Consider the following 18,044-nt stretch of genomic DNA (forward strand, 5'->3'; position numbering starts at 1 on the left):
GGCTAGGTACACACTGGAACATTTTCATCCAATAATCGGACAATTCAGCCGAGATCCGACCGTTTGGTCAGATATGGTGTGTGTGTATCTTACACAATGATCTAAAGTCGTCCCAAAGGGCTGATCATCGTTTAATTTGGTTGGTCGTACCGTTTAATATATTACGACCAATCACCTTCCGATCCTGCAGTGTGTATGAATTCACATGACTGTCGGCCAGTAGTGGATCTCAGAGTGACCGGTCTCATTCACCTTGTCTGCCTGCTGCTGATCTTGTCCCACTGTCTTTATCATGATCCACGGTCTCTGCCAACTGTTTGCGGTTGTCAACGGAGGCCCCCAGTAGCTGTCAGAGGAACTCTGGAGACTGAGCAGGTAAGAAGAGGGGGCTTGCAGCATGGCAAAATATCCTCCAAGGTTTTGCTTTAGAGAAGAGACTGATATGAATGGTACGGGCTGCGCCCCCCTCTCTCCCCCTCCACATGTCCGCTTAACCCTCTGTTAAGCGGACATGTGGAGATTAAGTCTCAGCTGCCAGAAATCAAGTTGTCACACTGTATTTAGTCAGCTACGCTGTATGAGCCTGTGCACTCTCGTTTTCCGTTGCTCTTCTTTCTTAAAGATCACTTGCATAAGACCACACAGCTCCAGCAATGCATCCTTTCTGCCCTAATACCCACTGTGATGATAAACTTTAACCCCAACCATCTGTTGAAACAGTTCTGCAGCACTCCTCACAGTGCAGTGTCAAGACAGGCTGCCTAATACAATTGCCAGGGCTGGATGTCTCTCAATGAATTAAGACCTGAGCTGTCAATTTTGCCTTTTATGGACTACCTTGCAGACGATAATTTTGACAGATAAAGAGCAGAGATCTGAAGATAATCGTGTATAGTATGTACACGTCAATCGGCATACTGATTGGGATTTTTTAAATTTATGCTGTTGGTATATCGTTAATCCTTTACTTTTTCTGTATTGTGTACCTATCATTAGAAAGAATCGATGCACCATAGCAGAGACATCATGCATGCACAAGAGAACAATGCTAATGTCATTAAAAACATTCAAAAGAACAAATTGAATGAGTGTCTTAATAGCTAAAATCACCATCGCATTCAGCTGTGGGTTACGTAACAGAGACACATATATCTCACAGGGATGTACAGCGACTTTTCTTTATTACAGCTGTGAAGTACTAAATGTAGTGTTGAATTCATTTTCATCATCATCTATTTATATAGCGCCACTGATTCCGCAGCGCTGTACAGAGAACTCATTCACATCAGTCCCTGCCCCATTGGAGCTTACAGTCTAAATTCCCTAACACACACACACACACAAACAGACACTAAGGTCAATTTTTTGATAGCAGCCAATTAACCTACTAGTATGTTTTTTGGAGTGTGGGAGGAAACCCACGCAAAAACGGGAGAATATACAAACTCCACACAGATAAGGGCATGGTCGGGAATCGAACTCATGATCCCAGTGATGTGAGGCAGAAGTGCTAACCACTGAGCCACCGTGCTGTCCATTTTCAGAATAAATCAATATTGTCCAGTCCAGAGAGAGTTTAGTTCCCATACAGCCTGCAGACTCATGATTTCTTGGCAGAGAGAGTGAGCCCTGAGTTGGCTGCAGGTCAACTTAAAAACTTTTACAATGGTGGGTGTGTTTCCAAAATGATGTCATCACAGAGGTCACATGGATGAATCAACATTCACTTTACAGATCTACTTTCTTAGAAGAGATATTTGTACAATATATAGTTCCTAGCCTTGTCACAGTATTTTACCAGCAATTCCTCAAAATAATAATATGTATAATAATAATATATAATAATATTGCAAATCAGGTTGCTGACAATAAATGTTATTATTATTATATATACTACTTTAACAGTAGGATTGTGCTTGGCAAAATGACGCGTTTGCCCGCGCCCCTCTCCCTGATACGACTTGCCAAAAGTAGGCAAGTATGAGGTAGTAACCTCAGTTTTTTGTAAGTGCCTAGAGAGTACAGTGCACTTTTGTATGGGCTCCTGTCCATACTCTTTATATATATAGTTTATTCATAGTTTTATTTTACTATTATCTTCTCTCTAGGGTGTCTGCGCAAGGATGTGCAGCCTGTCAGCTCTACTCACCCTCACATAATTTCCGGCAGTCTGGCTGTGCGCACCTTCCTACTAGAGACGAGCAGCGGGTGACTCAGTAAGTAGTGGAGAGCTGTTATCTATCGGGCGGAAGTAAAGCTTGCAGCCTCTCCTCCCGACCTGAACGACTTTCCTGTACTTTCCCCTAGCAACGAGCATCGCGAAGGGGACAAGGGGAAGCAATGCTCTCCATAGGAGGCAATATGCTGCCCTGAGCAGCGGCAGCAGAACTGGGCACTAAGACAGCTGCATATGGCCATCGAGAACCGCCAAGGTGAAGGACAAGTGACGACGTAAGCAATTCTCTGAGGAGGATTTGATGAGCAGATCGTCCAAATAAGGCACGACCTGAACTCCCTGAAGGTGAAGACATGCTGCCATAACAGACATGACCTTCGTGAAATCCCTCGGCGCTGTTGAGAGGCCGAAGGGGAGGGCCCGAAACTTATAGTGGAAGGATCCCACCGAGAATCTTAGGAGAGACTGATGGTGAATCCATATGGAATATGGAGGTATGTGTCCTTTATGTCTATGGACGCCATAAACTGATCCTTCTCTAAGCCGTTTATCACCGACCTTAGGTATTCCATACGAAATATGTCCACCCTTAAGTGCACATTGAGGCCCTTTTAAATTTAGGATGGGACGAAAGGAGCCGTCCGGTTTCTTGACTAGAAACAGGTTTGAATAAAACCCCTGTCCCATCTGGTAATCTGGAACCCTGCAGATAACTTTTTGAGAAAGAAGAGAGGTAACACAATCCTGTATAGCCTGTTTTCTTAATGGATCTCGGGGTAGCGGAGTCTGGAAGAAACGATGTGGAGCCAGGCCCAACAGGTCTATCCTGTACCCCTCGGATATAATACCCCGAATCCAAGGATCTTGGGAGGACTCTACCCATTGTTCCTGAAACAAAGACAGACGTCCCCCCACTGGCGCCCCCTGCAGAACAGAGTGGTTGTCAGGACGTAGGCTTTTCCTGGCGCCTAGCTGCAAACGAGGATCTCCCCTTGGCTGAGGAGCCTCGAGAATTGGGCTGTCTGCCTCTAAAGGACTGTCCTTTAGGAAAAGAGGTCCCCGAAAGGGCTGACGAAAGGAGCTGACCCGAGGGTTCCGGCTCCTGCTAGGGAATACAGGCAAGGAAGTGCTTTTGCCACCTGTAGCCTGTGAGATCAGGGTATCCAACTCCGGGCCAAAAAAAACCTGCTGCTGAAAAAGGAATGGTTTCCACGGACCTTTTTTGATTCAGCATCTCCTTCCCAGGATTTAAGCCATAACGTTCTTCTTGCTGAGATAGATGCAGCCTGAATAGAAGAAGATACAGCCGCTGTGTTCTGGGCCGCCTCGTACAGGTACCCCGATGCCTCCTTCAAATGCAAAGCCAGGGGGAGTAACTCGGAGTCCTGTAAGGCTTCTGCTAGCTGGTCTGCCCTTGCTTCCATGGCTCTGGCAACCCAAGCTGAAGCAAATGTGGGCCTAAAAGAAGAACCCGCAGCCGCAAATATAGATTTCAGCTGGGATTCCACTCTGCGGTCATTGACATCTTGCAGAGATGCAGAACCTGGGGCTGGGAGTAAAGTGTGCTTGGCCAATCGGGCTATAGGAATATCCACTTTTGGAATACTCTCCCAGCGAACCACATCCTCTTCCTGCAAAGGATACAAGGAAGAAAACCTTTTGGGAACAGTGAACCTTTTCTCAGGCTGCTTCCAGGCTCCTTCTGCAATATCTTTAAGTTCTACGGAAGGGGGAAACCGATTAGCCCTTCTTTTGGCTTTCTTAAAAAGATTTCTGCCTCTAGGAATCGGATCCTCCGGTTCTGGGAGGTCCAACGCCTGTCTTACTGCTAAAACCAAATAATTAATAAATTGGTTCTTAGAGCTTTCTTCTTGACCCAAAGGTAGAACCTGGTCAGAATCAGAGTTAATTTCCCCCTCTTCCTCTAAAAACTCCTCAGAATCTGAAAGGACCATAAGGGTATTATCAGATCTAGGCCGCTTTCTTCTAGCAGGCGGAATGTTAGGGGATTCGAGTAACTGGTTCAGTTTATCCAAACCCTTTATAAAAGCTGCGGACCATGGCGGCTCTGTGGGAACAGGGGCTTGGTCCGTCTGTAATGAGGAAGGTCCTGGTATAGACGTTCCACTAGAACCAGAGGAAGCAGGGATGCCCGACGGTGTACTAGGATTATTAGCCACCGAAGTTGCCACACTAGCCCACAATTGATTGGATTGAGAAACCATCTGTGCTAAAGAGGAAACCGACTGTGTCAGGGAGGCCACCCAGGCCGGTTCCTCCGATGGAGGGGCTGAAACCTGTTGGGTTTGCGCAGGGGGGACCCCTACTTCACAAACAGAGCATAGCGCCAACGGGTCCTTCTGCCCACAAGGTAATTTTACATGACATTTTGAACATGTGAAATATTTTGCCATAAGGCCCTTTCCCTTATCTGACATTTCTTAATAAAGGAATGCACACCACACACACACAGACTTAAATTGAAAAAAAAAAAAAAATTCTGAGTAGAGAGAGAGATATAATGTGTGTGTGAAGAGAAAATGTAACTACAAGAAACAACTAATCTATATGTAAAAGTTGTACTTGTAATATTTTAAACACAAGATAATATTTAAGCAGGTAGGAGAGCTATAACATAACCCCTACTAGCCCACTTGTACACAGCAATACAGAGGATATTTACTTTAAAATGCTACTAATAGAAGGCCCAACAGCAGGGATCAAGAGCCCACTAGTTGTGGTGGCAGATTCCCCTGCAATTTGTATGTCATGTAACACCCCTCTATAATAAATCCTTGACATCCATACATGGAGATGTAGGATAGGGACTCTCTGCACTGTGAAGATGTATCAGTGGAGTTGTGCTTGGTTGCTGCCCTGCAGAGAGTACAGGGATCCCGGCACTAAGTGGAATGTGAATGAGGTGCAGTGGTGTAGTCTGGTGGGATCTACAGGTGGTGTGGTGTTTTAGGTGTTTGTCACTTCTCAATCCTTTAGAGTGAAGATATTGTTGGGAGATGTTGCTCTCCTTTGGTTCTGTGTGTTCCTGTTCTTAGTTCGGTGGAGTGGTCCTGGAGTGGCTTATTTTTGTTTTTCTTTCAGAGTGAAGTGGTTGTTGGGTATTGGTGCACTTGTTCCGTGGATAACTAATGAACTCCAAAAACATACTAGTAGGTTAATTGGCTGCTATCAAAATTTGACCCTAGTCTCTTGGTTTGTCTGTGTGTGCATGTTAGGGAATTTAGACCGTAAACTCTAATGGGGCAGGGACTGATGTAAAAGAGTTCTCTGTACAGCGCTGCGGAATCAGTGGCGCTATATAAATAAATGGTGATGATGATGAAGTAGTTTATCATGTTGGAGAAGCAGATGGGAAAGGAGTCACAGAATGTGGGTGTTATTTTGTATCCCCCCCAAAAAAAGATGGAAATGCTGATGTTTAACTTCTTGTTGTATGTTCTTGTTTCAAGCGGTTATGGCTCTATTGTTCTATAGCCCTTTTGCATTTACGGCACTTATGTCTACTTAAGCTCTTTTTCTCAGTTTACTAGATCTCACTGTCTTTACTATTAGATTGTGTAAATGTTGGTGTTAGATTTCATTTTTACGTAAACGCAGTTTGCTCCGTATACGAACAGAGGGATAACATTGTAACCAACGAAAACATTCAATACAAAACACAATGGGCTAGATTTACTAAGCTGTGGGGATGTTGCCTATAGAAACCAATCAGATTCTAGCTGTCATTTTGTAGAAAGCACTAAATAAATGAAAGATAGAATCTGATTGGTTGCTATAGGCAACATCTCCACTTTTTCACACCCGCAGCTTAGTAAATCTAGCCCAATGTGTGAATGAGGTAAATACTTATTATATGGTAAATAAGAACCACATAATATTGGTGTTATATTGGTGTTATACTCACTACCAATATCTAGCAGGCCAAATAATATATAATGTAGTTTTCCTTTAAGATATAAGGTATTTAGTTATTATAGGACCACTAATGTGTGCATAAAATTCTGTATTTTAGGAGGAAAGAAATGGTTCACACAAGGGGGTGTAATCATATACACAGAAGTACAACAGACTATCAATAGCTATAGTGCAAACCAGAGCTATTTAATCTCGAGGACTCTTAAGAGAAAGAAAGTGATTGAAATAAAAGCATAATTATAAACTCAAGTAACAATATATACTGCAATTTGCTTTAACTGCAGTTTATAAACACATTTTACTAACTTTTTAATATTTCTGGATTTTATTTGGCTGGTTTTAATAACGTTACTCACACACAAAAAATGAAAATCATTTTCAAGCATACCAATAAAGCAATATTCTTTTAAAAAAAATAGTATTAGTGCATCTTGATTTGCTTTCATTATTTATATAATGGGCTACATAGTGTGTTATAAATGTACTGTATAATGCAAACAAATGGCGCCAGTTTGCATGATTGTGGAAGGGAATCCTGGGGGTATATTTAGTTAACGGAAATTTTATGAAAGACAAAACCTGGTGGACTTTGTCGTTAATAAATCTGATGTTCTAAAAAAAACATGGATAACGCTGATTCATTAATATACCCCCTGGTCTTAGTACGTTGCGAGAGAGCTGTCCCTGCATATTGAGTGTAAGAGGGAGACTGGGAATGTGACAGTAACATGGGCAGTAGACTCTATGCTGTACCTGCGATGGAATGGGGTCTAAGTGGTGACAATTACAAATGGGTGGACAAAATATAGTGGAATGGGCAGACATAGATCACGCTGTCCTTGAACTGTGCTTGTATGTGAATGCGTTTATGAATGTGGATCTCATGATTGGTGATGGTTGAGTCTAGTATTTGGCCTGAGGAATAACCACTGGGGGCTTTTCCAGCAGTACACAGTTAGACTGTAACAATTGGGACACACTGGCTGTGCCTGCGGGGGAGTGATGGGGTGCTGAAATGTAGGGTGGGAATGGAGGTGCTGGTGTCTTGGGGGGAAATAAGCTAATAGTCTATATCAGGCCTGTCCAACCTGCGGCCCTCCAGGTGTTGTGAAACTACAAGTTCCAGCATGCCCTTCCAGATATCAACTGGTTGTCTACTGGCAAAGCATGCTGGGGCTTGTAGTTTCACAACACCTGGAGGGCCGCAGGTTGGACAGGCCTGGTCTATATGATATGTAAAGAGGTGGAAGGGGGAGGGGGAGTAATGGCTGCGATAAAGGTTTGAAGGGGCCTGATATGTACATTGCAGTAAGAGGGTCTTAGGATGAAGGGGGGAAGTCTGGTCTGTGGTCAATGTGGGTGGTGTAGGCAGCTGTGAATTTGAGTAAAGGAATAGATGGCCTTGAAGGGGCGTAGAGAAAATGGGTAAAGGTGACGGAGGTAACAGGAGGGCACAGAGGTGAATGGGAACTCTTGTTGGGTGTAGTAGCAGGGCCATCTTAACAACATTATGGGCCCCAGGCAAAGCAGTGCACCGGGGCCCCTAGATATAGATATATAGATGTATACAGATATAGATATATAGAGATAGAGATAGATGTACTTGCTCAGTGACCCTTGTAGGTTTTTTTTGCAGGTTTTTTTTCTTTTGCAGGATTATTTATTCTAATTAAGAGTCGTGCCTATGGGGCCCCCTTGCCCGTGGGGCCCCCGAGCAGCTGCCCATCGTGCCCAATTGAAAAGATGGCCCTGTGTAGTAGGGTGTAGGGAGCTATTCTCCAGCACTAGACAAGGTATGTGTAGGGGCAGGGAGGGGGTGGTTGGGTAGGAGGTGATAGTAGGGGGGAGGGGGGTTGTGGGCGAGTCATGGTGTGTGTATGGGGTGTAACTAATCTGGGTATTGAGTCTCTCACAGCTCTGCCATTCTAATAACCAGCTCTGCTATTACTAACAGCCTTCTGCTGACTGCAGCACGGAGCCCAATGAGGATTATGCAGCAGCTGATGCGGGAGCTCACACCACATGTATGAAGTCCTGATCGCCGGGAAGCTGCCCATAAAACTTTGGGTCACACTATGGAGGCCATTCCCGCTGTCCAGGGAGATATCAACTCCGCCTTGTACAGGGTTCGGATGTAACTCGCCAGGTTGTAAGATGGCGTCTGAGGGAGCATGTGACCACGCCCCCTGTGTAGTGGATGTCAGTGGCGGACATATAGCTTTAAGACCGACAGTGTCTGGGAGACTACGAGAAAATGACCGCGCTGCCCTGCACTGGGGACAATACAGTAATAGAAACTCTTTATACCACTGATTAAGCTGTTACAAATCATCCTTCTTACGTCTCTACTGGCAAGTGAAAATGGACTAGGTGGGAGAGAGGTGAAGGGGTTTTAATTTAGCATTGTAATCACGATTAAAAAAAAAAATGTTATTATTACTCTATTGTGCAGAGCAGCGCCGGCCATTTTCCCGTTGCCTGCTAGACACAGTATTGGCGTTACATATAGAAACAGTGTAGCTGCACAGGGGGCGTGGTCACACAAGGACTACATCCGGGCCCTGTACAAGGCGGAGGTAATATTGAACTGTAATAATATATTAGTCACTAGCGGTTTCTCCTTTGCTTGAAGTGAACGCTAAAGAAAGATCCTACTCAGATTAGCACATTAATCTATATTAGGTTCACTATGACGCCCCAATCACTATAACTATTCATTTACTACTGGAAGGGAGGCGCTAGGTCAGTGGTGGTCTAACCTGTGACTCTCCAGGTGTTGTGAAACTACAAGCCCCAGCATGCTTTGCCTGCTATCAGCTAGTTATCTACTGGCAAAGCATGCTGGGGCTTGTAGTTTCACAACACCTGTAGTGTCACAGGTTAGTCATCACTGCGCTAGGTTAATGTGTTTAACATTTAAAAGGGACCAAAAACAAGCTGCTAGTATCCACAGGTTTAAATTGCCACCCCCACCCCTACCAAAACTGTAACATTAACAGATTAAAGAACACCTCGCTATAGTTACAAGGTTGTATTGGACCGTATTCAACAAACACAATCACATTTACTGTCTATTAAGGCTTAAAAAGCATATAAATCAACAAACGAATAATCCATCTAAGACATTTGTTTCACCATAAACTAAAATAGACATTTACTGACCAAAGATAAAAAATATATATAGTTTATTAAAAGAACACCTATATTTCCCAATACAGCCATTTGTGTGTTGCTCAGTGGATTAATCCACTTATTTATGGAGTGAAGTGGTTGATGAGATTCCTTTAGTTGGCTCTTGGTGTATTAGTTCTATGGATAACTCCTTGTTTGTCCAGCTGAAGAAGCAGATGGGGATGTGACAGAATGTGAGTGGTGTTTTGGATCCCTAAAATAAAGATGGAAGTGGTGATGTTAAAGGTCTTTCTCTAAGGCAGTGGTTCCCAAACTGTGTGCCACGGCTCCCTGGGGTGCCAGAGCGATCTCACAGGGGTGCCAGGGCCGGTGGTAAGCAAAGCGGGGGACTACTTGGTAATTATTTTGGCCTAGGGGTGCCTTGAATAAATTATTGAGACCCTAGGGGTGCCTCGAACTGAGAAAGTTTGGGATCCACTGCTCTAAGGTATTGTTTCAAGTGTTTACAGCCCTTTTTCCCGGAGTAGTGGCTGTTACTGTATTTACTATTAGATTGTGTAAAAGTTGATATTGGATGTTTTTATTTTAACAAACACAGATGCCCTACACAGTGGGGGAGCTCAGCCTACAGACAACAGCCTCACCCCACTGGCACTATAGCTGTAGTTCACAATACCTAGCCACACATATATAACCATATAGTCTGCACCCTATTTCCACTACTATTTTATTGTTTTTCCCACTGGTTAGATAGCTACTATTATCCACCACATTTATACCACACATCATCATCTAATATATATAAGCCTAGCGGCGTGTGTGTGTGTGTGGAAAAAACTATTTTCTCTGAAAGGGCTCATCCAATTGACCTGAAATTTGGTATACTGACATTATTTGACAAAAAAATGATAATAGTGAAGCCAGTTAACTTCTATCATCCCCCCTTCCCTCTGTGGGAGGGGTAGTAAAGGCTAAATTTACCAGTTGAGGGCTCAAACTCTTGACCGTGTGGGTATTTATTTACCAGAGCCTGTGTTTGGTCATGGACAATTGTATGTCGCATTTTCACGAGTATGGAGAAGCAGTGATGTGAAAGTGCAGGTTATGAATACTGCCCTTCAAGGAAGACTGATTGAGCACAGCGATATGGTGTTTAGCAGAAACGTTGTGTATCGAGAGGTTTTAGAACAGTAAGACGATGGAGATTAAGGATGTGGCGATGAAGATGAAGGATGAGGTGATGGAGAAGAATGATGAGGTGGAGACATGTGGACAAAACCACGTTAAAAAAGGGCGCTTACGTCGGGAAGTAACGCTCTTCCCCTGAGGAGGCCTGGCCTAGCCCCAAATGCATGACAAGAACCTTTTTAACACCTTAAGTAGCTTGATTTGACTAGAATGCATGAGTATCATGCACGGGTTAACTTGTCTATCATCATCATCTATTTATTTATATAACGCCACTAATTCCGCAGTGCCCTGAACCTCATCAGTTCTGGCCCCAATCAGGTAGAGCTGACTGTGTATAAGTGAAAATAAAAACATCCAACATCAGCATTTAGATAATATAATAGTAAAGGTAATAAGAGCTATTAAACCAAGCCAAAGAGCTTAAGTAGACCTAAAAGCTGTAAAAGAGCTATAGGAACAAAAGACCTATAAACACTTGAAACAAGAATTTAGGAAAAGAATGTAAACATCAGCACCTCCATTTTTTTAGGGGGGTTCCAAAACACCACCCACATTCTATGACTCATCTCCCATCTGTATTTAGAGGAGGCAACTGTATCTGTTCTTGGTCTGGTGCTCTTAAATAGCTTTCTGTTGTTGTTGTTTTCTGTTGTTGTTGTTGTCTTTTGTTTGTTTATTAAAATGTTTATTGAGGGAATGATGGCGTAAAACCAGAGAATAAATATATATAGCAAGTGGTACAATACATTGCTAATATGTTCGCCTTATCGTAGAAGTTTTATAAGGGTGATAACTGTTTGTTTTTTTTCTTTTAAGAGTAGGCCCAATGTGGTTAAACATCTTAATGAGAAATGGTGACTAGTTCAATTTGAACAGTAGGCACACACACTAGCATTAATGTCTCATGCAAGAAGGAGCTTATGGCCACTGAAGAGTGTTGGGGGTGCAGTAGCAAACATTACAAGTAAGGAAGGGAGCAAAGGAAAGTCAGGACGACAATACTAGTTGGCAAGGTATGTTATCAGGGGAGAGGTAGAGAGAAATGGGAAGTCACAAGTCAGCCAAAGGGAAGACAAATAGCAAATATTTATAAAAATGTTTACAACTTGAAGATGGAAGAGTGATGTAGATCGATAAAGTCCCCAGGGTGATAGGGGCCAATCAGTGATGAAAAGCCATAGGAAGCACAACAAACTCAACACCTATTACAACATTAGGCCAATGTTATAACATTTTGCAGATGTGACCTTGATCATTTTGCAGATTTGACCTTGATCTACTAGTTTAGCATAAAGAGGCTTGGGGGTATAAATACTATGCGGCGGTTCCGTAGAACTGCCAATTACCGGCACTTTTTTAAAATGACACTTCTTTTTATTAAAGACAAAGCCCATTGGGTTCAATCTGTGCTGAATGGCTAGGGTTGGTTGGTACTGTCTTTTTTGGGGGGATCACATGGGTGTCCCCCTGATATTCCCGCTATCAGCCTAGTGTGTTTTTTTTTTTACATTTTTACACACTTGTATCTTGCTCTAGGGGTCAGGCACCCTCAACAGACAGGCTTATCTGATGGTGTTTCCACCTCTACATGCCATGCAAATTATGGGATACGCCCTTACTGTACGTGACCTATGCTTGCCCTGCCCCTTCCCCTCTCTAAGTGTACAGGGCAGTAAGTGTAGGATGCATCTCACTCTACATAGGGACTTATGCATTTGTAGCGCTCTACGGAAATGTGTATTTTATTCCCAACTGTACACAAGACCCTCAGTGTTTCATATTTAATAAGTTACATGTGCACTTTGTGATGTTTATAATGAATATTAGATTTATTCCTAGACCATTCAGCTGTGAGGAACCAGAGAATTTTACTAGAAGTCAAGTGAAGGTGAAACCTGTTCTGTGTCAATCACTGATTCCCTGAGGATGGACAAGGACAAGAGTGAGAGGATATTAAATCTCACCCTGGAGATCATCTACCTGCTGACTGGAGAGGTGAGGGATTCTGGGAATGTCACAGTGACATCATTCTTCTTGCTATTAATAAAACAGGGACATGACTGTCTTCTCATCTGCCCAGATGTAAATAAGCAGCAGGAAGACTGTCTCAGATAAAAGTATCAGTCCCTCAATCTTCACAAAAGTTGGGATATACTGCATTGGATTTACAGCTTTTTGCAGTATTTTAGGTGTTACTAAATATTACAATTGGGATGATTTCCACTTTCCTGGACTTTTTTTTTTAAAATGTACAAACAGAGTCAAATATAGTCAAATGTGATATTCCAGCCCGTGACTTCTATAAGTATCTTCAAATTAGACACTGGATACAAACCTTCCCCTTACAGCCACCGGTGCTGAGACCGATCCCCCCTGGTTTATTATTGTCCCTCTCTCCTGCTAGCCACGGAGGCGGCATCTCAACTTGGGACCGATTTTTCCTGTCCCCGGTTGAGAATCGCGATCTGGAAACTATTGGTTTTAAATACTCTACAGCTGTGGCCTCCCCGCTGATTAAATGTTTTTTTGTGGTATGACTATTTTACGGAACATCGACTCTGAAATCCTGATGCGGGTTCTCTGAGATGTGCATTATTGTCAGATCCTAAGGTTCACGTGTTATAATCTGAGTGTCTCTATACCTGTCTCTGCCCCCCCCCCCTCTAGTTGTCTTTGTCATAAGTATTATGTTTTATAAGGTGTGTTAGTATATTTTTATTTTTTTATTTTATTGTTGACGTATGTATGTCGGCAGTGTTGATTGTTCATTTTATTCTACTCTTTTTTTTGAATGTAACCAGTATTCACTCCTTTATTTGTTTCATGTTCTTTTAAAGACTCAATAAAAACCTTTTAAGTTAAAAAAAATAAATGTACAAAATAGGGAACAGTTTGAAAACGGGTTCCCAAACCTTGTGGAGGCCCCCATTAAAAAGTGACTTCAGCCTCTTAGTTGCAGAAGACTCGCCTCATTCATTTACTCCTATATATTAAGTGGATCGAATACCAGTGATTTAATACAGCCAAGAGACAAATTAGGCCCAATTTGATGATGAAGTCTGGGGGATTATTCTGAGCAGTCCCTGCTACCAACTTCACTCTATTGTTGAAATATCAGCAAATGCAGGTGTATATTTGACATAGGGCATATCGTATGGAAATAAGATATGCTTTGGAAATGTCCAAAAATTAAAAACTTCTGGGTAAAAATTCTCAGGTGCATCAATAAATCAGGTGTGACAATCTATCTCCGGCCACATGCATCTTTAGGTTAAAAGTAAAAAAATATACCAAATAGAGTGACACCACAATATATACTGAATTTATGCATGGTAGCCACGGTTTACATAGCAAGGTTAAGGTTGGCATCGAGTCGTCTGAAAATTCAAAACTGGATTAAGTTGGTCAAAGAAAGAATAGGACACAAGACATTTGTATATACTCGCAGGAAAGCCATACCAAAATGTAAAAATATGGGGAGCAGATGGACTGACTCTACGTATGCTTTAGCTTCAGTGAGTAGACTAAGGGCTAGATTTACTAAGCTGCGGGTTTGAAAAAGTGGGGATGTTGCCTATAGCAACTAATCAGATTGTAGCTGTCATTTTGTAGAAGGTGCTAAATAAATGAAAGCTAGGATCTGATTGGTTGCTATAGGCAACATCTCTACTTTTTCAAACCCGCAGCTTAGTAAATCTAGCCCTAAGTGTGGATTGTTGACCCCGTAGGCACCCATGACACATGGCACTAGGCATTGACTATTAATAATTACATGTTCCATATGTATATTTGTAAGCTTGTATGTTCTAATTTATAATTTGCGTATCTAATGCTCAAAATACTTTCAATGTGTCGTATGCAATGCATTTTACTTTCTTGGAATTGTATTTTGTAGCCAGTTCATAGGTTGTAATGTTTGTAATAGTTTATGCTAAAAAATAATAATAAAAAAACCAAATGTGCAAATTAGAGAAGAACTTATTTTAGAAATACAACCCCTGTCCCATCTATAACTCTTTCCTATATGCACTGTTTATTGGAGTGTATATAGTACTCGTCTCTCCTACTATCTGCCATAGGTCAGCCATTCTGAGTCCTCTGTCTACTACATCCCACACTGTATAGTCATCTTACTGTTTGCACTAATTTGTTTAGAGCAGATGACACATCCATGGAGGCCGGCTGTAGATAGAGGACTAGGTGGGCACACTGATGATGTCATGTTGAGCTTTAACTGCTATATACACTCCACTTTGTGGAATATAGGAAACTGTTATAGGATAAGGATTGTATTTGTAAGATAATTGTACAAAATACTGTGTATTTTCTACAATTAATCCCTAAAAAAAAAACCCAACAAAATACATTAGGCTTCATTTACCTTTTTACTGATGCCTCAATACACAGGATTGTACTGTAGTGATGAAGAGATCTGGTGAGGGTGTGACACCCAGGAGCCGCCCCTGTGTGTCAGGAGGATTGAGCAGGACCCAGAGCCCCATCACAGTGCCTGAATCTCACTCACTGATACATGAGGGAGACAATGACCAGAAGATCCTGGAATTGACCAAAACATTAATCCAGCCGTTGACTGGAGAGGTGAATACTGGGAATGGGACATAATATAGTATCATTAGGGGATGTGTCTGGATGATGACTGTGTCATTGTGTATGTTAGGTTCCTATAAAGTGTCCTGAGGAGTTTGAGAGTTTAAAAGAGTCCAAGGATCTGTACGAGGACGTGAGGATGGAGAATCACCAGATCCTCACATCACTGGGTAAGAGGAGACCATAAATGAAAATTTATGGTAACGTGGAGAGACGTTTTGAAGGCCACCATGTACAGACACAAACTTATAATCACATGTAAGCAATGTAATCAGTCACTCCGTGTCTCCTACAGGTGGATCCAATAACAGAAATACCCCAGAGAGATATCTCCGTCCTCTTTATTCACAGGATAGTACCAAAGAAAATCACAGTATCTCACAGGAGTATAAGGTAGATGACATTTTAGGGTCCCCCCAAATACCAACACACCAAATTGTTCATCTCAAATGATTAAATCAGATATTATTAATTATGATATTTTTTATTGTTTTCTGGACTATTTAGGATGAAGTCCTCACTGACATTAAAGTAGAAATGATGGAAGGAAAAAGAGAGACGTGTGTGAGGGGTGATCAGCATTGTAAGGAGGAGGAAATCCCTACAGATATCAGCACAGGTGAGTAATAAACACTTATTACATAAGAGAGTCATATTCTCCTTATTCAGTCACTACAACAATCATTTATTTTTTATACAAAATAAAGATTTTTTTTGCAATAAAGGTACAAAATACATACAATAGATTACATTCAAGTGTTCTAGTCACAGCACAGCTGAAAGCACAATACGCCATGAAACATGTTCATTTATCCTTTTTAGTACAATACAAGATATGATATCCTACACAATACATCAAGTACTGCACTAACCATGCAAAACTTAAACAACATGACAGTTTCAAATAAACAGTGGTTGTGAGCGGATGGTAGGTGAGGGGGGATCACAAGCCCGAAGCTTTATTGAGGACAGACACAAATTTAGGGGAGTGTGCATAAATGAAGGCAAGACATCTCAACAAAACTTCAAACAGTGATGGTGGAATGGGTTGAAGGGGATAAGGGAGGGGCAGACACAAGCTGAAAGCTTTATTGACAAAACATACACATGGGGGGGGGGGAGGAGAAGAGGGAGACAACAATCAATCATCTTCCTCAGGGCTGTCAATGGTGTTATAGTCTCTTAGTAGGCTGTAGATCAGCCTGCCACAGTCCTGGATAGTCCTCTTTTCCCTTTTTAAAATAAGGCGATTCCTGGCAAGCCAAATAGCGTTCTTAAAGCAGTTCATAAGGTGCCAGGGCTTCTGGATTGCCCCAATAGTGTGGGTCCCAGGAAATAATCCATAAATTACAAAATGGTATGAAAGGCAAGTCCTGTGCACACTATCCTTAAATTTCGTGTTCCAAGGCATCCAACACTGGCTGTGCAGTGGAGCATTCCCAAAAAATATGCTGAGCTGTTTCCCTTCAGGTTATGCAGAAGGGGCCGTGAACATATCTGCGCAGGTTTCTGGGGGTCCCTGAATGTCCTGAGAGCCATCCATGCAACGTCTTTATGTCTATTAGTCAGCCTCTTTGAGGCCACATTCTCCCACACGTTTAACTGTAGCAGCAGAGAGCCCTGGAACAGACTCCATAATGTGTTTAGCTCTGATGATGAGCTCTCATTTATTCTACACCCTCATCTTTCAGTACAAAATAATGAGTAAAATATATCTGCCCAGCAGGAGAGTCAGGAACCATCAGCCCCTATTGGACACCCACTCTCGTCCTCACATCATATCATTGTGTGCTACCAGTCCAGAGATCTTACTCCTCACACTGTCCGGTGTATTTCCTGGGATGTCAATCCATGAACCTCCTGTACACTACCTCCTGTGATGATACCCATAATCCTCTCTGTGTATGTGATGTTACCCATTAATTTCCCCTTGTGATAATCCATGAATAATTGATCAATTTGCTGTATTAACACTGTAATACTAAAGTAAAATACCAGTTGATTCCCAGATGATAACACACACATCATTATAACATACACTTCACGCATACTCCACCTTCCTGGAGATACAGAACTATAACCGCACTATAACCACACACCCGTCATTCCACAATAGCTCCCCTCCCAGTTGTGCTTGGATACACTTTACTGTTGCTCTTCATTTGCTAATCTGTTCCTGTGCCCTGTTTTGCTCTTATGCTTTCTTCCAGTTTGTACTGTTGCCCATCTGTGCCCTGCTCCCTTCTCGTACTCTGTCCCGATGCTCTCCAGTTTTTGCAGGCAGTGTCTAGTTGAACAATATCACTGGCTAATGAGGCTTCCTGTCCTATGATGCTGGCAGGGCAGTTGCTTGGGAATTGTTACTTACCAAAGTCTGCGATTTGGCTTGAATTGTGGCTGGATCTATGCAATGTGCTTGATTATGTGATTTTATAATTCTAATAAAGTGTTTGTAGTTTGCAATTTGAAAGTAAACAGACTTGCTCTTGGTTTGAAAATGTTAGGCAATATAATCTGCAACTCCATATATTTATTTTATTTCCAGCAGATGAATGCAAACGCAGGAATATCTCTGAGGGACAACTTCTTTTATCTACAGATTTTAAAATAGAAGATAACATCACACAAGATTATCCAGGAGAAAACCCTGTTGCCCTAAATATACATTCAATTCACAGTGCAGATAAATCATCTGAGCCCTTTAGTCATGCGGAATGTTCTCATGCAAACATAGATGTTAATACATCTCACACAAATGATACGATCTTTCCATGTTCTGAGGGCAGGAAATGCATTACAGTTAAATTATCTCTTCATAATCATCAGAGAACCCACTCGGGTTTGAAACCACATCCATGTTCTGAGTGTGGAAAATGTTTTGCACACAAATCAGAACTCATTAGACATCAGAGAACTCACACAGGTGAGAAACCATTTTCATGTTCTGAATGTGGGAAATGGTTTACGGAAAAATCAAGTCTTAGGAGACATCTAGGAAGTC

The 18,044-nt window shown here is 42.1% G+C and overlaps 2 protein-coding genes across 2 annotated transcripts in view; both read left to right on the forward strand.

Annotated features, from left to right (window-relative positions):
- Nucleotides 1–18,044, forward strand: part of LOC142112104 (uncharacterized) — a 49,859-nt gene that overhangs the window by 31,204 nt on the left and 611 nt on the right. The window lies entirely within an intron of this gene.
- On the forward strand, nt 8,570–18,038 carry LOC142112074 (gastrula zinc finger protein XlCGF66.1-like). Its single transcript, XM_075193918.1, has 8 exons — nt 8,570–8,688; nt 12,275–12,430; nt 14,843–15,034; nt 15,114–15,213; nt 15,339–15,436; nt 15,551–15,662; nt 17,592–17,882; nt 18,028–18,038. Exons 2-8 carry the CDS (start codon nt 12,362–12,364, stop codon nt 18,036–18,038), a joined length of 873 nt encoding a protein of 290 aa, XP_075050019.1. The 5' UTR covers nt 8,570–8,688; nt 12,275–12,361.

This window comes from Mixophyes fleayi, assembly GCF_038048845.1.
Source record: "Mixophyes fleayi isolate aMixFle1 chromosome 12 unlocalized genomic scaffold, aMixFle1.hap1 SUPER_12_unloc_2, whole genome shotgun sequence".
Taxonomy (NCBI): domain Eukaryota; kingdom Metazoa; phylum Chordata; class Amphibia; order Anura; family Limnodynastidae; genus Mixophyes; species Mixophyes fleayi.

Coding starts and splice junctions, on each gene's coding strand:
- LOC142112074 (XM_075193918.1), top strand. CDS start 12,362: ATGGACAAGGACAAGAGTGAGAGGATATTAAATCTCACCCTGGAGATC. Junction 15,035..15,113: donor TCCAGCCGTTGACTGGAGAG/GTGAATACTGGG, acceptor TGTGTATGTTAG/GTTCCTATAAAGTGTCCTGA. Junction 15,437..15,550: donor GTATCTCACAGGAGTATAAG/GTAGATGACATT, acceptor TGGACTATTTAG/GATGAAGTCCTCACTGACAT.